The sequence below is a fragment of the Pagrus pagrus genome (assembly GCF_965226575.1).
Source record: "Pagrus pagrus genome assembly, chromosome: 4".
Classification (NCBI taxonomy): Eukaryota; Metazoa; Chordata; class Actinopteri; order Spariformes; family Sparidae; genus Pagrus; species Pagrus pagrus.
Genome location: NC_140188.1, coordinates 1,260,892 through 1,285,909, shown reverse-complemented (window position 1 = coordinate 1,285,909; position 25,018 = coordinate 1,260,892). Strand labels below are relative to the sequence as shown.

Genomic DNA, 25,018 nt, shown 5'->3' with positions numbered 1-25,018 from the left:
TCTCTCTGATTTGACAGACTGATGTAAACTGACGCCAGCAAGTGAGCTAACACATCTTCCTGTGTGTCTGTACACACACACACGTGCAAATGTTTGAGGTGAGTGTGTGTGAGTGTGTGTGTGTGTGTGTGTGTGTGTGCAAAAGGCCTACAGTCCCACAGAGCAGCATTCCTTTACTGTTAGTCAGCTCTGCAAGAACATGGAGGAAGCATCATTACTGTGTGTGTGAGTGTGAGTGTGTGTGTGTGTGTGTGTGTGTGTGTGTGTGTGTGTGTGTGTGTGTGTGTGTGTGTGAGAGTGTGTGTGTGTGTGATAATGTCAGAGTGTTATATAAGCAGCTCCTGGTGGAATAATTCCAAAATATTTCAGTCATAAAGTATCAGACCTTTACACAGAGACAGAGAGAGGGAGAGACATATTTCTCTGTGTGTGTGTGTGTGTGTGTGTGTGTGTGTGTGTGTGTGTGTGTGTGTGTGTGTGTGTGTGTGTGAGTAGGTGTGTGTGTGTGTGTGTGTGTGTGTGTTGAAGGTTGGCAGCACTCTGTTAGTTTTGGTCAAATCTCTCAACATCCATATCACAGTGGTATTTTTGGAAACCGAGTCAGTACTTCCAAACTTTGTATTGACTCAACCGTGCATGAAACAAGTCTTTGAGAGTAACTAAGTAAATCTACTCAGGTGCTGTACGTATGTGTGTGTGTGTGTGTGTGTGTGTGTGTGTGTGTGTGTACCTGTGTTATCAGGACAGAGGACACAGTCAGTGATCCCCCAGGCCTTCCCGATCCCTCTGCAGCACATTTCTCTGCTCCTCAGACCAGGCAGAGGAGAGCTGCACTACACACACACACACACACACACACACACGTTAACATACTGTATATATACTGTTATAGTGATGAGCTTTACATAAGAGAACCCAAAACTTGTTGCACGTTCTCCTCTGTGGATCAATAAAGGTTCGTCTCGTCTCGTCTCGTCTCTCATCAGATTCTGCTACATGAATCTTGAAACACCACAGGACAAAGCAGCTCGACCCCCTTTTCACACACAGATTCCACAATATCGTCACAGTGAAGTCGCCTCTTCACCGCCTTTGTTTGTTCACACAGAACCGAGCAGCGCCGCCATGAAGCCGCTCCAGTGTGTCACTTCACACAGCGTGCTGGAACCAGAGGAGGCGTGGCGGTTCACATCGTGACCTCGAGATCTGTGTGTGTTTTAACGTGTTTCCAGCTGTAGATGTAAAAGTGTCTCAGCAGACTGTTTCTAGTCACATGGCTGCTGTTATAACGTGCTGTGGTGGAGGTCCTGACCCACCATGCAGCCTGAAAGTGACCATCACCATCAGTGAACAGGACCCTGTCTGCCTCTCACTCCCAGAGAGGGAGGCTGTTTTCAGGGGGAAGCTCACTGAAGACTGGGTCAGGAGGGCCGACCGGCACCAGGACTTCTCCTCATCACATCTGCTGATCTTATTTTCTATAGACACGAACTACAACAACACAACGGTGAAGGAGATGAAGACGTCTTCTGCTCTGAATCTGGTCACATGATCACCGTCAGTAAACAGCAGGAGCTGCCTGGCTGTCTGCTGGGGACAGACAGGAGGACAGACAGGGGGACAGGCAGGGGGACAGACAGGAGGACAGACAGGAGGACAGACAGGGGGACAGACAGGGGGACAGACAGGGGATAACGGTGCAATGTTCCCGTCTTGAAAAGTCTCGTCTTGAGGGTGTCGTGGTGTGATAGAAGTGTCGGGGAGATGGTTCAGTAGCTGTGACACTTGTTGCAGAGTTGGACCTGACGGCGGGTTTGACAGCAGCTGCCGCAGCCCAAAGTAAAGCTGTGCTCTATTATCAGCATGAAAAATGGCCGAGGAGGGAAGAGCGTGAACACACTGAACGTCTGCAGCCAGAGAGCTAATGTGAAGCAGAGACGACTCATTACAGGATCACGAACGATAAAACACTGACTCACTTCCACCAGAAAAGGCTCACACAATAAAATCATTCCACGCAGAACAAACGTGGCTCACCTGCCCGTCTTTGACCTCTCTGAAGCAGTACTTGAACCCGGACTGCTGGTTGTACGTGCCGTCCCCCCTCAGTGTCTGAGCCTCGACCGCCCCGCCGCCCGGGGCCGGAGCGCCCGCCGACCCAGAGGAGGAGGAGAGGGTTTGCAGGGCGGGACTGAAACCAGACACCTGGAACAAAGAAGAAGAAACTGTAACAAGAAACATCCGACTGTAAAACCATCGGACAATATGTCTTCTTTGTCTCGGTTACCTTCAGCACCTGGTGGATCTTCACGCTGGCCTCAGGGGGGTGCTGCACTCGGACCTTCACCATGGAGGGGCCGGGGGCTGCACACAGTAACACGTGAGTGTTGAAGCAAAAGTCTGACTTTACATTAAATCTTCCTCTATGAGATATTCAGATTGATTCCTCTCTTACGTCCACACAGCCAGGAGCTGGTTAGCTTAGCTTAGCATAAAGACTGGAAACAGAGGGAAACAGCTAGCCTGGCTCTGTCCGACTGTAACTAAACCAGACTCACCTCCCGCCCTCGCCGTCTCCTGGTTGTGTCCCAGCGGCACCAGGAACTCAGACTGGGTCAGCTCCTGATTAATGGGGGAGAGCAGCGCGGGCTTGACGATCTCATTGGTGGAGGAGGGCGGAGCAGCGCCGGTGGTGGCGCCGGCGGCGAGGGGCAACTGGCAGAACTTCCCGGTGAAGTTTGGCGGGCAGAGACAGCGATCCTTCTGCAGGCAGACGCCGCCGTTCTTACAGAGCAGAGGACAGAGGACTGCAGGACGGACAACACACACCTGGTCAGGATTACATTACTCCTGCTGGAGGAAAGTAACTAAGTACATTTACTCAGGTACTGTATTTAAAGGGTTATTACACAGTAAAGTGTAACAGTACATGAAGCTGACAGTACTTTTACCTAAGTAGGATTTTAAGTACAGGATTTTTACTTATAATGGAGTATTTTTGTACATACTATGTTGCGCGCGCACACACACACACACACACACACACACACACAGGGCTGAGGCCAACACTAACACACATCCATCATGTTTACTGCGGGCCTGGAAACACACTCTACGGTTGACTCTCTGGCTGTAACACAGTTGCATCCTGGGAGGTGTGGGTGTGCCCCCGCCCACCTGACCCCCCTTCTGTTGCTAGGTGACCACAGGGTCATGTGTGAGGTCAGGTGATGTGAAGATATCAAACAAAGCGAGCTGCCCTGATGGGACGGAGGTGAAAACGGAGCGGGCGCCAACAGAGCGAGCCAGCCACTTCCTACTTCCTGTTTGAGTGCCTGCGACAGGAAGCTGCTGCATTGTTACCCAGAGTTCAGCGGGTGCTGAAGCTGCTGCCAATGAGAGGAAAATACCCAGAAGTCTGTGCAGCAGGAAGGAAACCGGCAGCTCTAATGGCAGGCTCTTCTGTGGCTGTGATCTCTATCAGCAGCTCTGAGATCTGAACTCAGAGCTGTGAGAAATAATGAGCCAATCAATCATTATTGATTGTGTGATACGAGTCGTGTGCAGAGCTTCACTCTGTTAACTGTAACTTTTCTTACTGAACATGTGTTTGAGGGTGCAGTTCAGGGACTACTTAGTGGAGGCGATGTGTCTCTCCCTCTTCATCTCTTTGCAGTCGGTGATGATCTGACCTACAGTTTAATACGCTGGCGTATCCTGACCATTCAAATCAATACAACAAACATGAACGGTGCGCACCGTTTACTACAACGTCATACAGATCGACCCTTCAGCCCCCCAACTGTGACTGACCTCCTGCCTCCCTGCTCAAAGGTTCATAAGGTAAGCCGGGTATCTGGGCGGTCCGTCACCAGAAAATGTTACCTCCCATGTCCGATCTCTCTCTCATGTCTGTTTAATGTGAAGGTCCTGATCTGCTTCCTGACAATGTATCTTAACTCAGTTGTCTCACTGCATCACTGCAGAAGGCATTTGTTTGTTTGAGTTGTGTATAAATGATCATGCTGGTTGTTTGGACTCTGTGGTGACTAAATAAAAAGGGAACTGAACCTGATAATATCTGAACTTTGACTTCAGTAGAATTTTAACAGACGAAAGAAAACTGTCGGCTATTTTGATTTTCAAGCCAAATATGTCAAACATCGTCTGTTTCTGGCTTCTTTAAATTAAAAATGTGCTGCTTTCTTGTCATTTCTGACAGTAAATGATGAGTCTTTGGGTTTTGGACGGTTGGTTGGACAAAAGAAGCAGTTTGAAGACTCGACTCATTATTACAGCCGTGTCTTGTTATTCTTCATGCTCTGGTTTCTGTTTTGTTCTGCCTATTGTTGCGTGTTCATGTCCACACCCTGTGTATGTAAGCTTGTATTTGAAGTGTTTGTTTATTCTTCTAGTGAAACACACACACACACACACACAAATGCTGCATGTGTGTGTTGGTGTAAACACAATGACCTAATTATTACCCTTGACATCGCCCCACAGATGGACTGCATCAACACACACACACACACACACACACACACACACACACACACACACACACACACACACACACACACACACACACACACACACACACACACACACACACACACACACACACACACACACACACTTTGGGAGGTAACTGGGGCAAAAGAGAAAAAAATCAGAGCGATGGAAAAAGGAGTGTGCAGCGATAAACACAGAGATTAAAAAGATGAAATGACATAAACACCGATGAATAAACACTTGAAACTGTGAGTCACTGAGATCTGACAGCTCTGTGGTCCACGTTTGGTTCCTGCGGCTCAGAAACACAACACCCAACATTTTATCAGCTTACACAGCAACTGACGCTAACATGTTAGCAAACAGCTGCCTGCTCCTTCACCCAGTCGACACAGAGCCCATCGACTGTGTCCTAAAGTCAAATAACAAAACAGTTCAACATCCGAGAACTAAACCTCAGTCAGGCTCAGCCATCATCTCCTCCTGATGATATAAAGTCAGGCTCAGCCATCTCCTCCTCCTGATGATATAAAGTCAGGCTCAGTCATCATCTCCTCCTGATGATATAAAGTCAGGCTCAGCCATCGTCTCCTCCTGATGATATAAAGTCAGGCTCAGCCATCACCTCCTCCTGATGATATAAAGTCAGGCTCAGTCATCATCTCCTCCTGATGATATAAAGTCAGGCTCAGTCATCATCTCCTCCTGATGATATAAAGTCAGGCTCAGCCATCGTCTCCTCCTGATGATATAAAGTCAGGCTCAGCCATCATCTCCTCCTGATGATATAAAGTCAGGCTCAGCCATCGTCTCCTCCTGATGATATAAAGTCAGGCTCAGTCATCATCTCCTCCTGATGATATAAAGTCAGGCTCAGCCATCATCTCCTCCTGATGATATTAAAGGGGAACTACCGTTTTTTACAACCTGGACCTTATTTCTAGCATAAAATACAATCATTTACTCACCCAGATAACTTTGGTGTCATTTGAAGTCGTTCGGACGAAATTAGATCCAGTGGAGCGCCGCGTATATCCATATAATGTGAGTGATCGGGGCACTGAAGCGCAGCCTCTATGAGCATTATCTGCCACGAAACTAGTTAATTTCACCCATATTTTGTTATGATACCCTAGTGCTAGAGCTCGGCAGCATGTTGTGACATTTCCAGCCCTGTCTTTGACCGTTCTATCTACAAGATGTTTGAGGCAACAGATTTCCTCCATTTCTAAACTAGCGTTAGCTACTGTTGCTCTCTGTTAGCGGAGCAGAATGTCACATCCTGCAGACTGTCTGAAAATCTGTGTCCTTCACAGAGGAAAATCTAAAATCCAGCAGCATTAAACAACTTCAACAAATCATCCAAAGGGTTGTAGAGTCATCGGGGTGCATGCTAACACTTTTAGCTTAGCAGCTACAGTGAAGATTCCTGCTTAAAAAGGGTGCAAATAACGTCTCCTCAGATCAGTTTGTGATCTCTGGGCTTCTGGATTTGTGGCTCAACTGTTCCTTTAAGGTCGTCAGCTGTCAACATGTCACCTGGTTTCCTTCAAGGCAAACTTCACGCTAAAGCCTGACGCACAAAAGGACGTCCTCCTCTCCCATCGGAGTAACAAGGAGACGGTGGCGAGAGGAAGACGTCCCTCTTCAAACAATTAGGACTTCTAACAAGATGGAGGACAAGCTGCTCTGTTAACGTGCATGTGTGCCGATAAAGTTCATTCAGAGGGAGAAAAACAGTGTTAGAGGCTGAGGAGGCACCGTGGAGGGGGGGCGGATTGACCTTTTGACCCCATGATGTCATCACCTCCTCCCTCACTCTACTGTGTGTGTGTGTGTGTGTGTGTGTGTGTGTCCAGTCTTACCTCACTGCTAAACATTCACACAGCACCAAGAAAACGTCCCGGGCACGTGTGTGTGTGAGAGTGTGTGTGTGTGTGTGTGTGTGTGTGTGTGTGTGTGTGTGTGTGTGTGTGTGTGTGTGTGAGTGGGGGTGTGTGTGTGTGTGAGTGGGGGTGTGTGTGTGTGTGTGTGTGTGAGAGAGTGGGGGTGTGTGTGTGTGTGTGTGTGAGTGTGTGAGAGAGAGAGAGAGAGAGAGGGTTAAGTTAATGATAAATGAAAGCCATATGTCAGCGGTGTTTCTCCTCGTTCTCAGACCAACAACAGTCTCCACCGGCTGCTTCAGATCCAGCTGCAGGTCACGTGACGCAGCTGGAGCAGCTTCACACGGTGCACATGTTCCCTCATATGTTGAAGCTTTACTGCAGCAACTGGGTTTTATTTCCATGGCAGCGCTCCGGCACGTTGAGGTCCAGTTTCTCTGCTTGGTATTTTGGTGGGAGGTCCGTTCAGTCCATTCTGTGGAGTTCCTCCCCAAAAATGCATCAGGACGTCAGAGCTACAGAGGTAGACGACAAACACTCGACGGCTCTGCTGAACATCCTGAACCGTCCGGTCCAAAATGCTGCTGCAGAGCTTCAGACCAGATCCTCCGTCAGTCTGGATCTCATCTTTCTCTTGAACACACAGCGTCATTTCTGCAGCTCTGGTCCCTCAATCACAACAATAACGAAAGACAACAGCTGGAGTTGCTGAGATTGTAGAAACCAGCTCCTCTACTGGAGCACCTGAACGCATCTGAACCTGAACGCACCTGAACCTGAACCTGAACGCACAGCGCCCGACTACAGCGACAACAACCGGCCCGTAACTCTCACTGATGTGTCAGCAGCTACCAACTGATCCAGTTGAACTGGGTCATGAGTCACATGATGTTTGTCAGTTTGTTGTGTTAAAGTCAAACCTCATGTAGTTTTGTGTTGAAGCGCTCAGTGAACTACATCGTCTCATCAGCACCAGAACCAGCACCAACATGGAGAAACAAGATGAACATCACAATAAATCTGCTCATATTGACAACTGCAGTTCTGGTTCTGGTTCAGTTCTGTGAGCTGCTGATATACAGGAGCAGCTCTACGATGTTTCAGTCAGAGACAACGTCACTAACGACTCTGTCGGCTGTGACGTCAACATCATGTGTGAGATTCAAACAGGATCAATACATCATCTGTCTCTGCATCACTACAGACAGAGATCTGATCAATAAGGTCCATGAGGGGAACAGGAAGGGGCGGGGCTTCAGCTCTGTAGTAACCTGAGGGGCGGGGCTTCAGCTCTCTGACTGACAGCGAGGCGTCACAGGAGGAGCCTCGACTGCTGTGATGGATGAGCAGATAAACTCATTGAACTCATGCAGTCGATCACTAATATATCAGGATATCAGCCGATCAATAGCGTCTGGCTTATCGGTTAGTGCCGCTGCAGTTCTGACCCGTTCTTATGTTGGATTTGCTTCTTCCAGGCTCGTTTCAGGCTCACAGACTCGAGCCATCATCATGTCACCTGCTGAGATCAGGTGAGTCCTCAGCCCGACATGAAAACACTGAAGCTACACAGGAGAAGTTAGAAGTCAAAAGTTGGACTTACAGACTCTGAAGCCCGGTCCGTGGGAGCCCGGTCCACGGACCGGTCCGTGGGAGCCGTCTCTCCTCGCTCCTCCCGCCTCACTGCTGCTGTACAGCGTGGTCACGTTGCCTCGCTCGCAGTAGTTGACACATCGCTCCTGGCTGCAGCGCACCTTGCAGATGGTCGGCGTGAACATCACCTGGATCCTCTCCACCCCTCCTCCTCCTCCTCCTCTTCCTCCTCCTCCTCCTCCTCCTCCTCCTCCTGTCGGTCCATCAGCTGACAGAGGAGAGATGAAAACAATGAAGACGGACAGCAGGACACAGCAGAGTCGCGGCTGCAGCATTTCACTTTGTGTTGCACTCAAAGTTTCTGAGCTCGTTGCATCGTCCAAAAACTCTCCGCTCCAACTCGACCTGCCTCCTTCTCTCTCTCCTTCTTCCTCTGTGGTGGAGTTAAAAAAAAGAGTCGCAGGAAAAAAAGGAGGGAAGAAGAAAAATGAGCAAAGCCCCCCCCCCCCTCTCTACGATCTGTTTTCCTCTAAACACTCCTGTGTGTGTGTGTGTGTGTGTGTGTGTGTGTGTGTGTGTGTGAGCGAGCGAGCGAGAGAGAGAGCGAGCGAGTGAGCAACAGTGTGTCTGGGGAGAGAGAGAGAGAGAGAGAGAGATAATTGGGAGCAGTGAGCAGGACTGGGCTCGACTCCAAACTAAATGTTGAGCATGGATCTGCTCCATCACAGAGAGAGAGAGAGAGTATGAGTATGAATGTGTCCCTCCTCCCCCTCCTTACTTTCTTCTTCTCTTTGTTATTAGACTTTGAGAACTTGTATCTCTGCGCACAGTTTCATAACAGACCACAGGACTGATGATGCAACCCTGGTTTAAGTTTCAGGGGCTGAAGCTAAAAGTAGCTCCTGACTGCAGTAACTGCTGCTCCTCGCAGCACACCAGGACTTTAAAGGAGGACTGAGCAGCATTAAAAGGACCATCTACTGAACTGAGGTCCTCTGTGGAAGAACAAGACGACGAAGAACCACCACTGAACCAGTCACCTCAACATCACCAGACTCCCTTTACAAATGTGGTGATTTTAAGAGTTGTTGAGTTAAAACAAACTTTGTAACATAGTGAAACTCTGTCTCTGACTGATTCTCACTTATTTGTTCCTTCTTGTAAATTCAGCAAATGTTCAACATGAACTTCTTTCTGTCTTTGAGGAGAAACATGGAGTCTGTTTGTCCCAGTGATGTTTATTTACACATGCAGCAGGGTGGTGTGTTGTTGCCAGGCTCCATCCTTTGTTTACCAAAACTTAAAATAGGGTCACCATTTTTAGTCACTTTGTGTTTTGAGTGATTAAGATAAAATTCCTTGCATTTCTGATACCAGTTAGCAGAATGTGTCATAATATTCATGTCATATGACTCAAAATTCTCTCGAAGTTAAGCTACAACTCGCTCTATTCAGCTGCGTAATGAGATTTAAGCTAATCACATCCGACAATGTGGCTGAAGTGGTTCTAGTTCTGCTGTCGGACCCTCGTCAGGGGCCCGGCAGTGCAGAGGCCCGTGGTGGGTTTGAGTGGAATAGAGGCTGGTTGTTTCTGCGGCTGTTTGTCTATGAGCTCATGTCCTGACTGACCACACACACACACACACACACACACACACACACACACACACACACACACACACACACACAGTGAGCCAGTGTGAGAGCTACAGCAGTGAAGCAGAACAACTATAAACAGAGTAGAAACACTGTGCACATTATGACAGCATCATCTCAACACACTCCACCTGCAGGTGGCACATCTGTGTCTTAACGCTCCACTGTTAGCATGATCACGACCTGGTCCTGTTAGCTTTAGCCTCAGTCTGTTAGCATGATGGTGTTAAGAGCGATTTTCTTAATTCTTGAATGACTGCAGTGTTAATATGACCTGTTCTCCAGTCAGTTCTCTCCACAGCTGGACAATAACAGGAACTCTTTACTGGTCTAATCACAGTGATCGAGGCTGAGCTATGAGACTGTATTAACATTCACCTTATCTGAAGCTCACACTCAGTAAAAACAGGCATTCCAGCGCCATTAAATCACCGTCAGCTCTTTCCAACAACGTATGGCTGACAGACACGACCTGGATGTGTACAGTTTATCTGTCAGCAGCGGCGTATCAGCCTCACAACACTTATTATCGTACAACATAATGACCCCTGTGTTGTGGTATGTGTGTTAAATACACTGTACGCTCGTGTTCACGTGTACAAACTTGATACTGCTTGATTATCATGTCTGCTCTCTTATCTGTAAACCCAACACCACCAGATAAACATTACACACAGTGAAACACAATGAGGTTTGGTCATGGAGGACTGTTTTATCACCAAATCAGCAGGAAGAATAATAACATTAATACTTTTCCTGATACTTGGAGTCCTATCTCATTATTTTGATGTTTAAGACTTAAGTAGAACAGGTTTGGTATTAAAAATGTCAACCAGGCTAAAAGAAAGCTTAGTGGCTAACTCCGGAAATGCTTATGTTTGTTTGTTTGAAGCTAGCTTGTTGTGTTGTGACTGCAGGATCATCCAGTCTAATAATGCAGAAAGGGTTTGACAGTGATTGTGCTAGCTTTAGCCTCCGTCTGTTAGCATGATATGATGAGCTGGGACCTGTTAGCTTTACAGACCTGCTGGTGCAGTGAAGTGGACGGTGTACTGGCCCTTCTGAGTGTGGAAAGACTTCACTGAGGACGATGACGTCGACGAAGACGAGGAGACAGAAGAGGAAGAAGAGGAAGTCACAGTGACAAGTTTCTTTCTTTCCTTCTCAATGTGCTTCATCAGCAGGGCGGCCATCTTGTCTCCTCTTCCTCCCCGTGAGAGCGTCTTTCTCAGCAGCACAGCCTGGGCCTCCCTCAGACTGACACACACACAAACACACACAAACACACACAAACACACATAAGCTTCTGTAGGACAACAGCTAACATTAGCATTCATCCACTTCCTAGCTAAACATTCCTGTCACACGGCACGTCAGGATTCATTTATTTAAACCCGGACGTAAAACAAACTGGATGCAATCAGTCATGTTAACGAGGACGTCAGTGAATGCTAACGTTAGCTAATGTCATCAAATATGTTGTGTGACCTGGTCGTATGACCTGATGTCCCTCCAGACTCTCACTCTACTTTATCTCTTCAGTATCTGATTCATCAGGAAACATTTTCTTCACAGCATCTTTAAATCATCCGATCACTGGAGCATCACACCCTGAACCTGACGTCAGAGGAAAATGGCCGCCGTATGAAGATGGTCTTTTGAATTACACGCCATGGAGAGACTGACAGGTCAGCACCGGTAACCAAGGGAGACGGAGTTCAGCACAACTGTGAGCTAAAATATCAAAATATGAAGTTCACACACAACAAATGTGGTTGCTGTCACATCTGACGGCGTGTTTATGGACCGGTGTTCGAGCAGGAATGTTCTGAAGCCGAGCGCCACGAGTGGGAGGGCTGAGATGAACTGAATGATTTAAAATGACCTTTAACAGGCTGATGGAGAGCAGCTCGGACCTGCTGAACATCAATCTGTCCTGCAGGCCAGAGCTGATAACACACACACACACACACACACACACACACACACACACACACACACACACACACACACACACACACACACACACACACACACACACACACACACACACAGACGCCTCACAGTCTGAACACAGTTTGTTTTTCACCCTCGTTGTGTGTCTGGACTCAAATGTTACAGCTGCTGGTTGCTTTTTATGAGCGACACAGTGCGGAGGTGCTCGCAGCAGAAACAACTGTGACAGATTTAGTGGACGAGATAATATGTGAGCTCATGTCGGAGCAGGTTCTGAACACAACACACATCTGGACCAGTCTCAACAACACTGTGGCACCGGTGACGTCACTGTTGAGCGAGGAGCGACTTTCAGATCGTTTTCACATTATTACAGACGATTAATCCTCTGACGTTTGCTGCAGCGCCACCATGAGGTTTGTAGAGAAGCTTCTCAGCAACCATCGGATGGACTGTGAAGAAAAGTGGTTTAGCTTCTGCGACTAAGATATTAATCTGATTTTGATGACATTTAGATGAACTGTGCAGCTTTACACTGCAGGAGACCTGGTGACAAGCTGGAGCTAACATTGTCTACCTGTTGTTGGTTTGTTTGTTAAGCTAGCTTGTTGTGTTGTGACCTCAGGTTCATTGAGTTAAACGTCCAATCAGAGTAAAAACTGTCTCATAACGTAGAAGTGTTGACAAAACGGAGGCTTCTGTGACAAGTTGAGTTAAACCTGAACTAACTTTTAGCTCGCTAGCAAACAGGCTAATTTAGCATGCAGACAGTTGCATCTGACTATTTTTATCTATTTTAATTGAAGTTTGACACACTGGGCTTTACATCTTTAGGTGAACTGTTCCTTTAAGTCTGTAAACACAGCAGCCGTCTGTTTCATACAAATAACCATAAAACTCTGAATATTCATGTTTATATGAGAAACTGCAGCCTGTTGGAAGAAACTACACTTCCCAGAATCCCTCCTGACTCAGCTCCCTGTGCTCAGCTTTCCCACAGTCTGCCCTGACCCGGGCTGTGACCCCTGACCTCCACGACCTTTGACCTCTGACTCAGGGTTAAGATGATTGTTAACACTGAGGACAGAAAACTCAAACTCTCCAAAGAAGTAATCAGATACTTTACTTCAGTTAAAGTACTAATACTTCACTACAAGTCCTGCATTCAAAACCTTACTTCAGTAAAAGTATCTAAGTATTATCAGTGAATGTACTTAAAGTAGTTAAAGTAAAAGTACTCATGTTGCAGTAAACTGTCCCGTCAGTGTTGTGGATTAATATTACTTGATTACATGAAAAGTTACTAGTAACTAAAGTTATTAAATACATGTAGTGGAGTAAAAAGTACAATATTTCTCAGATGTAGAGGAGCAGAACTACTCGTAATGTAATGTAACTACAAGTACTTAAAATTTGTATATGTACTTAGTTACGTTTCACCACAGGAGTAAATGTCGTGTTTATTGTTTGTGTACTTATATAGTGGTGATTACTGCAGTGTGTATTTCACAGTACTGTGTAGTATCTGCAGCGTGTAGTTCACAGTACTGTGCAGTATCTACAGTGTGTAGTTCAGAGTACTGTGTAGTATCTACAGTGTGTAGTTCAGAGTACTGTGTAGTATCTACAGTGTGTAGTTCACAGTACTGTGCAGTATCTACAGCGTGTAGTTCAGAGTACTGTGCAGTATCTAGTGTGTAGTTCACAGTACTGTGCAGTATCTACAGTGTGTAGTTCCCAGTACTGTGCAGTATCTACAGCGTGTAGTTCACAGTACTGTGCAGTATCTACAGCGTGTAGTTCACAGTACTGTGCAGTATCTACAGTGTGTATTATCAGGTGAACAGCTCCACCTGCTGCCACAACAGACTCATTACAGTTTATTTGATTTTAAAACAAACAGAAAATATCAGAACACGTAACAGTACTGTGTTAAAGTGTGAAGGTATCAGGTTTAGTAAATACCAGTACTACTACAGAGTGGTATCAGTACTTCAGTAACTCCAGCTGTCAGTACAGTACAAGTAATCTATTACTCGTCTCACCTCAGAGACTGTTTCTTCACCTCCTCTTCTTCCTTCTTCTCTCCCGTCAGAACCGGGTCTGCACTCTTCCCTCCCCTCGGCCCAGGCTGAGACTCCAGATTAAGTCTGAACTCTTGACTCGGTCCAGCGTTCAGCTCCAGACTCAGTCCGTCCTCCAGGCCGGGCCTCAGGTTTGAGTCCAGATTCTGGATTTTATTCATCTGATTTTCTGTTAAATCTGTCGCTCCTGTTCCCTCGGACCAGGACCGGGACGGAGATGCTGGACTCGTCAGTCCTTCCTGTTCTTGGGACTCTGGGACGTCCTTTGGTGCTGGATGAGGTTTTAGTTTTGGACTGAGACCAGCTGAGTCCGCCTCAGTGTCTCCACTGTCTCCTGTCTGGGTGTTAAACTCGTCCTCTGTCCTCGCAGCTCTCCGTCCCACCTGTGGACTCTTTGAGGAGACCCGGTTCTCCTCAGTAACACCTCCTCTGTCCTCCATTTGAGCTCCAGCAGACTCATCCTGAGCAGAGTCGGGGGTCACAGATGGACCCAGGGTGGTGGAGCCAGCTGGTTCTTTAGTGGTTCCTGGTTCTGGTCCTGGTTCTGGTCCTGGAGGACTGTTGGATGGTCCCTGGTTCAGGTGTGGGGCGCTGGTGGGACGGATGGGAGTCAGCAGGCGCCCTGCCAGAGAGAGCGTCACCGTGGAGACCTCACAGCGGTAACCATGGAAACCTTGTCGACACATGCAGCGGTTAGACTGACGACACACGGCGTTGTTATGGCAACGAGGAAGACACCTGGCTACAAGGAGAGAAAGAGGAGACAAGGTGACAAGGCGAGGAGAGGAGAGGAGAGGAGAGGAGAGGAGGAGAGGAGGAGAGAGGAGGAGAGGAGGAGAGAGGAGAGGAGAGGAGGAGAGGAGAGGAGAGGAGAGGAGAGGAGAGGAGAGGAGGAGAGGAGGAGAGGAGGAGAGAGGAGAGGAGAGGAGAGGAGAGGAGGAGAGGAGGAGAGAGGAGAGGAGAGGAGGAGAGGAGGAGAGAGGAGAGGAGAGGAGGAGAGAGGAGAGGAGAGGAGGAGAGGAGGAGAGAGGAGAGGAGAGGAGGAGAGGAGGAGAGAGGAGAGGAGAGGAGGAGAGAGGAGAGGAGAGGAGGAGAGAGGAGAGGAGGAGAGGAGAGGAGAGGAGGAGAGAGGAGAGGAGAGGAGGAGAGAGGAGAGGAGAGGAGGAGAGGAGGAGAGGAGAGGAGGAGAGAGGAGTCAGATGTTATCGTATTTCATTTTTTAAACAGGAAACATACTGACAGTAGATACATACATATATACATATGTATACATATATACATATATATATAAATACATATATATACACATATATACAAATATACATATGTATATATCAGAACAGATGTGCAGCTCTGCTCTTCTCTCTGAACTTATTGGGACGTGACATGTTTATAATATTCAAGTTAACTTTATTCAAACAGCTCGAACTTTACGAGCTCCACAGTTCAAACATAAGAGCTCTTTAAACAGCACGTTAGCAGTTAGCTAAGCTAAGACTGACGGGATGCAGCCATTAGCTTCAGTGGTATCCCGCTAACAGTCATGTTGACATGCTAAGCTCTGCTAACATTAGCACTGGTCTGAGCAGCATTGATTTGGAAGAGGTCAAAGGTCATCGAGCAGGAGATTAAAGACACCAGAGACCATCTGTCATCGACATACAACCTCCTCTGAACCAACCTCCTCTTAACCAACCTCCTCTGAACCAACCTCCTCTGAACCAACCACCTCTGAGGAAGGTTTCTGTTCAGCAGGTAATACAATGTGTGTGTGTGTGTGTGTGTGTGTGTGTGTATAGTTTTCTTATGTCAGGACAATGTGACCAAACAGTTAAGCTTTACTCTGCGGGCTCTGAGCCCACTGGGACTTAGATGTCTGAGTGTGTACAAGTGTGTGTATTTTGTGTGTGTGGTCTGTATGTATGTATGTATGTGTGTGTGTGTGTGTGTGTGTGTGTGTGTGTGTGCCTAAGCCTTCAGACAGAGAGAGTAAATCTGTTTCCATTCACGAGTTTCTCTCTGCAGGTCTTTCACAGCCAAACTGAATAATCCCGACCTGAAAGAAACCATTTGAGTGTGTGTGTGTGTGTGTGTGTGTGTGTGTGTGTGTGTGTGTGTGTGAATACTAGTAGTTACTACAGTTACCCATAACCCCCCTCTCTGCGTAGGTTTACAAAGACATTTACAAGCATCTGTGGAGAAGCACAGCTCACTTAAATTAAGACTGAAGCTAAAGCTAACAGGTCCAGGTCATGATCATGCTAACAGACTAAGCTAAAGCTAACAGGTCCAGGTCATGATCATGCTAACAGACTAAGCTAAAGCTAACCCAGGTACTTTTAACTTGAATACTTGAAGTAGTTTTTCATGCTTGTACTGAAGTAACATCTTCAACACAGGACTTTTACTTGTAACAGATTACTTTCTCAGTGTGGCATCAGTACTTTTACTTCAGTAACGGAGTTGAATACTTCCTCTCTGACAGAAGCACAACGGTTCTGTAGATTCTGTGTCTGTGTTGTGAAACAGAAACAGAGGATCAGTCCATCAGGTCCACATGTGTGTTACATAAACACACTGTAGGTCCGGTGTGGAAACCATAAAGTACAGAATCAACGTAAATCCCTGAAGCTGGTCTGATCCGCTCATAAATCTGTAGCTCTGACTGAACACACGGACTCTGGACCAGCAGAACTTCACACTTTGAACTGGGTCATAAAGCAGCGCCGCAGCATCAATCAGCTGTTCACCAGTGATCAGACACATCTGTAGTGACTCAGCAGCTTCACAGTATCTGTATCATCAGTGGTGGAGGTGGACTCACTGTAGTACTCTACCTGGATTACGCTTTCATGTACTTATACTTCATGTACATGTCAGTTTACTTATACTTCTACTCCATTACTTCTAGGAGGGAAATACTGTACTTTTTACTGCATTCATTATTTACCCAGCAGTATATAAATCTATCTCTCGTTACCAGCTGCAACATTAACGTGATTAAAAGATGAATGCATCAATAATTATTATCAAGTTAAGAGTATTTTCACACAGTGGTTTCTCTTCTTCACCTAAACTTCACAAAAACCACCATCCTTCAGTGATTCATCAATAAACAAGAAAAGAGAGAAACTCAGTTTGTTATAAAGTTCAGAGTCTCAAATCTGTCCAGAGTGAACCCTCTTCACAAACACATCAATACAGGATCTCTGAGAAAGAAAATACAACAAGTCTGAGTTTCCTCCGGGACCAGTCAGCTGATCGTCCTCACCACACAGGAGAAGAGTATGGCAGGCTAATGCTAAGCTAGCTGCAGGCTAACACTGGGCTAGCTGCAGGCTAATGCTAAGCTAGCTGCAGGCTAACACTGGGTTTTAAAGGTGTGAAGACTTCTTTCAGCGCTGGTTTCTGTCGGACAGTAAAGTTTTGCTGAACGTTAAAATGTTTAAATGGACCCCGAAGAAAAATAAACAATACGTACGTGAAAAGGCTAAACTGACACTGACACTACATTACCCATGAGCCTCAGCACTGTTTTTTTGACGATGACAACTTAGCATTTCTTCTAATGAACTCTACAAATATCGACCTCTTAACTTAATCCCACCGTCGGCCACACGGCGACAGAGTCTGCAGCTCTCTGATTGGATGTTTCTCGCAGCAGTGCACTCTGGGACACACACACACACCTCTCTCACACACAGATGAGGAGCTGAGCAGCAGGGAGTGGATGGTTCTGTGGTCCAGATGAGTTTCAGTGAGCAGCGCCAGCAGTTTTGTGTTGAATATGAGCAGCAGGAGGAGATTAAACTGCTGCAGCGTTTTACTGCGACATGAAACTCAACACAGACAAACGATAAAAGTCCAGATGTTCAGACGGAAAACTGTCAAGAGCTTCATCAATATCTTCTGATCCGATCAACGGAAAACAGACGAGGAGGTTCTGATGTCTTCTGCTTCTATACAAGGATCAGGTCACTCAAATAACAGGACGCGGCGGTGAAGACGACACATGATGACATCAGTTTGTACTCACGTTTGGTGCATCGTCTGGTTTTAGGAGACAAAGTCCATCCGACACAACAGCGTCCTCCACAGACATGAGGACTGCAGACAGAGAGAGAGACACTTTGATTATTGATTATTGATCTATAAATGAAGACACTGTAACCATTAAGAAGAGAGCTCATCTTTGAGAACAAGATTAAAATCAAATCACCAAATACAGAAGAAAGTTCACTCATCACACTGATAAATGAAATATAAGTCAAAGGTAAATTACAGTAAAATATTATACAACATACAGACAGAAAGCATGAAAGATGAAGTGACACAGAGAGCAGGTGATACAGGTCACCTGTCTGAACAGGTCACCTGTCTGAACAGGGCACCTGTCTGAACAGGTACGTCTTTAAAACAATCCACAGAGTCAGCAGACTGTTTATAATGTAGCTGCTTCATCACCAGTCAGGTGAAGGACAGAGTGGGACAGACAGAGAGAGAGCTGAAGCCCCGCCCCTCAGGTTACTACAGAGAGCTGAAGCCCCGCCCCTCAGGTTACTACAGAGAGCTTAAGCCCCGCCCCTTCGCTTTCCCCTCATGGACCTTATTGATCAGATCTCTGTCTGTAGTGATGCAGAGACAGATGATGTATTGATCCTGTTTGAATCTCACATGTTTGTCAGTTTGTCATCAGACTGTGACGTCATTATAAAGACGTCACAGCCGACAGAGTCGTTAGTGACGTCGTCTCCTCACTGAAACACTGTAGAGCTGCTCCTGTATATCAGCAGCTCACAGAACTGAACCAGAACCAGAACTGCAGTTGTCAGTATGAGCAGATTTATTGTGATGTTCATCTTGTTTACGAGCTTTTCTGACCCAGCTGGCTCCATGTTGGTGCTGGTTCTGGTGCTGATGAGACGATGTAGTTCACTGAGCGCTTTAACACAAAACTACATGAGGTTTGACTTTAATACATCAAACTGACAAACATCATGTGACTCATGACCCAGTTCAACTGGATCAGAACATCATCTGTCTCTCTGCATCACTACCAGAGTCTTTTTTCAGACCGTCTCAATTAGCAGATCAACACTGACTCACACATCAATGACTTCACAGCTGTGTGTAACAGGAAGTGTGTGTGTGTGTGTGTGTGTGTGTGTGTGTGTGGCTAATAGTTTGAGAGTTTCACCTCATTTGAAAAGTAGAAGCTAATCAATAAACCTCACATCTGTTTTCACTTCATGTCATTTTTCACAACATCTCAAAGGGAAAAACAACTTTTACATGAACGCATGAGAAATAATAATCTGATGACATCATATATATATACACATCTATACATATGTGTGTATGTGTGTATATATATATATATATATATATATATATATATATATACATACATACACACACACACATATATACATATATATATATATATATATATATATATATATATATATATATATACACAACATGGCTGCTGTGAAAAAGATCAATGAGTTGAGTCTGACGAGTCTGTGACAGTTTTATTTTTATTTAAATTATTGTTTATTTAACCAGAAGGTCTCACTGAGAATCGACTGACACGGTTTCATAACCAGTTAAAAGTTTGTCCTCGTACAGTTTCCTGATGTTTCTTGTTATAATCTGATAACTGATCAGAACAGGATCCATATTAGATTCAGATGTGATCAATAAAACACTGGAGCACAGGGCCGACAGACGAGGCTGTGTGGACTCAACTCCTCTGCAGAGGATTTAATCATTACTCACAGTGAGCTGAGTGTATTGTAGCAGCAGAGGAGGCCCCACACACACACACACACACACACACACAGACACAGACACACACACACACACACACAGACACACACAGACACACACACACACACACACACACACACAGACACAGACACACACACACACAGACACACACAGACACACACACACACACACACACACACACAGACACACACACACACACACACACACACACACACACACAGTACTGAACCTGTATACACACAGACAGTCTGGTCAGGACTCAGTCTGCGTCAGAAATCACTTCATATTTAATATACAGTCACTACTTTCACCGCCATTTTATCTGAGTGTCTGAGTGACGAGTGTGTAAATCAATCAATCAATCAATCAATCAATCATATCAGCCTTTAGTTATACTGCAGAGATCACTGAGGCCAGACTCATTTACAATGACATCAAAACAAAGAAAAGGAAACAGAATTAAAAGCAGATCATTTGAAAAAAAGCTAAAATAACTCGAATGTAAAATAATATATTAATATATAGTTACAGAAAGAAGTGAACGTTAAATAAAATACGTTGGTATTGATCTGATTGATTGATATTGACGTCGTGTTTTGGTTTAAATCAATATTTTAGTCTCAGTTTTTTATTACATTTGTCTAATTTATGTCGAACAACTTTCTTTCGGGGGCGGCAGCCATCTTTGTTGTGTACAGTTACCATGGTTACAGCTGTGCATACGTGATGTTTGACGTAGAGCTGGAAACAGCAGCATCGCTCACAGTTCTGCTCAGTGGCTACGTGAAGCACCACAGAGAGCTGCATGATGCATCACTGCAGCTGATCGTCCTGGCTCCTCTGTGGGATTATTGAACTGGATTACAGATTATTGCTGAAAATAATCTTAAATTTACGATCCTTCATCAAGATAATCTTCACAGATGAACATTAATTAAATGTGTAGCAGTAAAAAGCTGATGCTAGGCTACAAACAGACGACATCACAGTCACATGACTCAAACGTCTCCACCACTGAGCGTCTTACTGCACAATTACTATCCAGGTTTCTATAAACTGATCAATGTACAAGTTGTGAAGTCAGAGTGAGAACAGTGTGTAACTAAAGTGGGCCTGTAAAGACGGACTAGCGAGGAGACGAGTCTCCGTGTTCGCTGTGAGGACGTTTAATGTCCCCGACGACCTCTGTAGTCTCATTCAGACACTTGCTAGCGACCGCTAACCTTTGTTAACACATGCAGAGCTTCATGTACGAGTCAGTCCAGCGTCCAGCTGTCCGACGGGTACATGTAGAGGAGTAAAAAGCAGTTTGTCCTTTAAGTTCACAGAAACTGTGGTTCTCAGCAGAAACAGTCTGGTCTGTGTTCGCCTACACTCTCAACAACAACCTCACTTCAAATCCAACGTCCTCCTTTATTCCTCCTGCAGAAACACTGAGTGACTGTTGGTTCCACTTTTCATCTGCTTCAAACGAAACTGAGGCTCACAGAGAAACGATCACCTCTGTGACACTGAAGCTGCCTGAAGTTCAACTCAGACAGCTGCAGCTTCCTTTCTTCTGCACTCACCAGACACAGAACAAGTTACAGCTTCAGTCAATCAGCTGGACTGAAAGGAAATTAATAAACTATTATTAACAGAGCGTCTTCGGTTTAATATCTCAGTAAACTGAATTTCTTCTTGTTTTGGACTGTTGGTCGGACATCTTCCAGCGGTTTGTTGTGACTGAACTGACCGGGCAATTTTCTCGCTATAATCATGGACGTCATAAAAGATATTTCTGACGAGACGTTGGGACATTTTCCAGCTGTGTTTGTGGGACCAGAATCTTCTCCTTCCCCTAACCGAACCAGAACCGAACCTGAAGCACAGCATCAAACTGAAACTGTAACGTAAAGAAACGTAAAGTTTCAACATTTATTCTGTCGACTGTGTTTCAGTTTAACAGGACTTTGAAGCTGAGAGCGACTCTTTCACCTCTTCACACACTCACAACACACAAACCACCTCCATCCTACCTCTTTAAATCTGCTGTTTACACACACACACACACACACACACACACACACACACACACACACACACACACACACAAGGAGTTTATAGGCCTAGTCAGTCAGTTCACAGGGTTTAGGGTTAGTGGGGTTTAGTGTGTGTGTTTGTGTGTGTGTTGACTTTGCATCCATCACTTGACCGTCAGTCAGACTTGCACTTGAGGCAGAATTTCACACATTCCTGAGGTGTCTGCAGTCTGACACACCTGACAGATGCTGATTGGTCCAATGCCTGATGGTCTCACACACACACACACACACACACACACACACACACACACACACACTCAGCCTACACGAGCTACAGGCTGCAGGTAGAGAACAGCTGGATGGTGAACAGACACCAACACCATCAGCCTCATTTATAACATGATGAACTGTTTCCTGCGTGGACGTCTCACAGCTGCTAACATGGCTGCAGCAGGTTCAGGTCCGTTTGGACGGTCTGTGTCAGATTATAGTCAGAACTTCTGCCTGATTTGACGACGGCTCTCAGACCAATCAGACCTTTCTGTCTCACATGACCTGCATGATGTCATCCAGAAACAAGAACAATCATGGTGTCTGAAGCTGTGTGTATGAACCAGTTCACACCTGACATTAACATCTGCCCTGAGTGACCACCTGTGATGTGATGTCACTTCCTGCTCTTTATTAAATAAACATCACTGAGACAAACAGACTCCATGTTTTCACTCAAAGGCAGAAAGAAGTTCATGTAGAACATCTGCTGAAGAAGGAACAAATAAGTCAGAATCAGTCAGAGACAGAGTTTCACAGTTTGTTAAGGGAGTCTGGTGATGTGGTGGTGACGAGTTCAATGATGGATCAGTTGAAAAACGGTGTAAACAACGTCTTATCAAATGAATTTGTGATCTCAGGGCTTCTGCAGACTGTGATCACAGCAGACGAGCTGTGTGGAGACATCTGATGTTTAAATCAAGTCTCCAGCTGCTTCAGGAGATGATGACTGAGCCTGACTTTATATCATCAGGAGGAGACGATGGCTGAGCCTGACTTTATATCATCAGGAGGAGACGATGACTGAGCCTGACTTTATATCATCAGGAGGAGACGATGACTGAGCCTGACTTTATATCATCAGGAGGAGACGATGACTGAGCCTGACTTTATATCATCAGGAGGAGACGATGACTGAGCCTGACTTTATATCATCAGGAGGAGATGATGACTGAGCCTGACTTTATATCATCAGGAGGAGACGATGACTGAGCCTGACTTTATATCATCAGGAGGAGACGATGGCTGAGCCTGACTTTATATCATCAGGAGGAGACGATGACTGAGCCTGACTTTATATCATCAGGAGGAGACGATGGCTGAGCCTGACTTTATATCATCAGGAGGAGACGATGGCTGAGCCTGACTTTATATCATCAGGAGGAGACGATGACTGAGCCTGACTTTATATCATCAGGAGATGATGGCTGAGCCTGACTTTATATCATCAGGAGGAGACGATGACTGAGCCTGACTTTATATCATCAGGAGGAGACGATGACTGAGCCTGACTTTATATCATCAGGAGGAGACGATGACTGAGCCTGACTTTATATCATCAGGAGATGATGGCTGAGCCTGACTTTATATCATCAGGAGATGATGGCTGAGCCTGACTTTATATCATCAGGAGGAGACGATGACTGAGCCTGACTTTATATCATCAGGAGGAGACGATGGCTGAGCCTGACTTTATATCATCAGGAGGAGATGATGACTCCATAAATCTGCTTAGAAATCCTCAAAACAGACGCTCCTCACACGTGCAGAACTTGCCTTAGAAACATCATGTTTTTAAGTTTTCTCCAGTATCACAGTGATCCAGTGATCGTTGTCTGTACATCCACAGGTTCACTGCAAACAGGAAGTGCTAACAGCTGATTCAGCAAAGTTTTAATGGTATTTTTGAGTATTTTTCTATTGTTTCGGTTGTTTTCCCACTTTGAAAACAAGTCTCCAGCTTCTTCAGGTGTCCGTTGTTTATCATATGGAATATAAATGGTGTTTTCAGGCACGCTGAGCCTGACTGCAGCAGCATATCAGGTTAAAATGTTACTCTTAAAAAACACTTTTTAAATAATTTAGTATTTATAGGAAAGAATTAATATATTAATTAAAATTACTGAACCTTTAAGACCTGACTGAGGGAAAAGGAGGTTTGAGTCTTTAATCAGATAAAACTAAACTGAAACTGTCACTTAAGATATTACATGAGTGTGGTTTTTACCGTGTGTGTGTGTGTGTGTGTGTGTGTGTGTGTGTGTGTCAGTAGTTGCCACCACACTTCTCTCACATTGACTTTAAGCAGTTTTCTGACTTCATTCACTGAACAACCAGGATGAAACCCGGTGTGAACCAACAGAACCTCAGCACATCTACAGTTAGACACCACAGAAACGACCGTGTGTGTTGGTGCTGCTCACCCGGTCAGAGGTGCTCTCCTGCCGCCGAGCTTCCCCCCGGCTCCCCGCACTGCGGCCGGCTGACTGGGGGTCGGTCTGCCGGGGCTCTGCCTCCTCCAGCCGGGCTGCACGCCTCCCTCGACCCGGTCAGGAGGATGCTGAGCGGCGGTGTGAAGAGTTAAAATCCAGCTGGTCCAAACGCACCAGAGACAGAACCGCATGCTGGTGACAGAGACCGGACTCAGGGAGGACTTAATGTGACCCGAACTAACAGTGTGCGGGGTTCATGGCGTGTGCTTCAAGTTCACAATGAGTGTCGGGCATCTGAGCTCCTGAGAGTTAGCAGGTCCACTGATTCAACAGAGCCCGGCTGCTGTTCTTATACTGCTGCCAGCCAATAGGAGACGAGAGCAGCTGCGTCTCGGCTCCCATTGGCTGACAGCACAAGAGCCTCTAAGTAGCCAATAAGAACCCAGGAGGAAGGGAAGGAGGCAGATGGACATAAATATGAACCTGATCAGTCCAAACTGTTCGGTTTACACCAGCCTGTACTTATTGGACTACATCCCAGTGGTGGAAGTACTCTGATCTTTACTCAAGTAAAAGTTGAAATACTCATCTGAAAGTACTCCATTACATTATGATGTAAACATGTGAAAATATTGGCAGCAAAATGTGCTTTAAGTATCGAAAATAAAAATACTCATCAGGCCCTCTGTTGGTGTTATACTCAGTCATTGAATGTAACTTAGTACATATATCCAAATACTGTACTTAAATACAATCTGGAGGTGCTGTATTTGACTTTATACTTCCACTGGATTACATTTATTTGATAACTTTAGTTACTAGTTACTTTACAGATTACATGCTGCATCAGAGCCAAATCAGCTCAATGTAAATTGTGTGTGATCAAAATGTACTTAGTTACATTCAACTCCAACTAAATACCGTTTTGTTTTGTTTTATAAACTAAGTCCAGATTTCACTATTTTTAAAAACCTCAAAAGTTCAATTATTCCAAAGGCTAGAAAACCTACAACAACCAGAATGCACTGCGC

General features: G+C 45.6%; 1 protein-coding gene across 1 annotated transcript in view; it reads right to left on the bottom strand.

Annotated features, from left to right (window-relative positions):
• The window catches only part of ltbp4 (latent transforming growth factor beta binding protein 4), a 43,740-nt gene extending 19,433 nt beyond the window's left edge, over nucleotides 1-24,307 (bottom strand). The window contains exons 1-9 of the mRNA XM_084350365.1: nucleotides 23,979-24,307; nucleotides 17,724-17,794; nucleotides 13,649-14,429; nucleotides 10,672-10,904; nucleotides 8,002-8,424; nucleotides 2,559-2,807; nucleotides 2,288-2,364; nucleotides 2,038-2,205; nucleotides 731-833 (exon numbers count right to left, since the gene is read on the bottom strand). Coding sequence (XP_084206491.1) covers nucleotides 731-833; nucleotides 2,038-2,205; nucleotides 2,288-2,364; nucleotides 2,559-2,807; nucleotides 8,002-8,424; nucleotides 10,672-10,904; nucleotides 13,649-14,429; nucleotides 17,724-17,794; nucleotides 23,979-24,178 — 2,305 coding nt within the window. The 5' untranslated portion in view covers nucleotides 24,179-24,307. The remainder of the gene's footprint in view (nucleotides 1-730; nucleotides 834-2,037; nucleotides 2,206-2,287; nucleotides 2,365-2,558; nucleotides 2,808-8,001; nucleotides 8,425-10,671; nucleotides 10,905-13,648; nucleotides 14,430-17,723; nucleotides 17,795-23,978) is intronic.
• Between the last annotated feature and the right edge of the window lie 711 nt (nucleotides 24,308-25,018).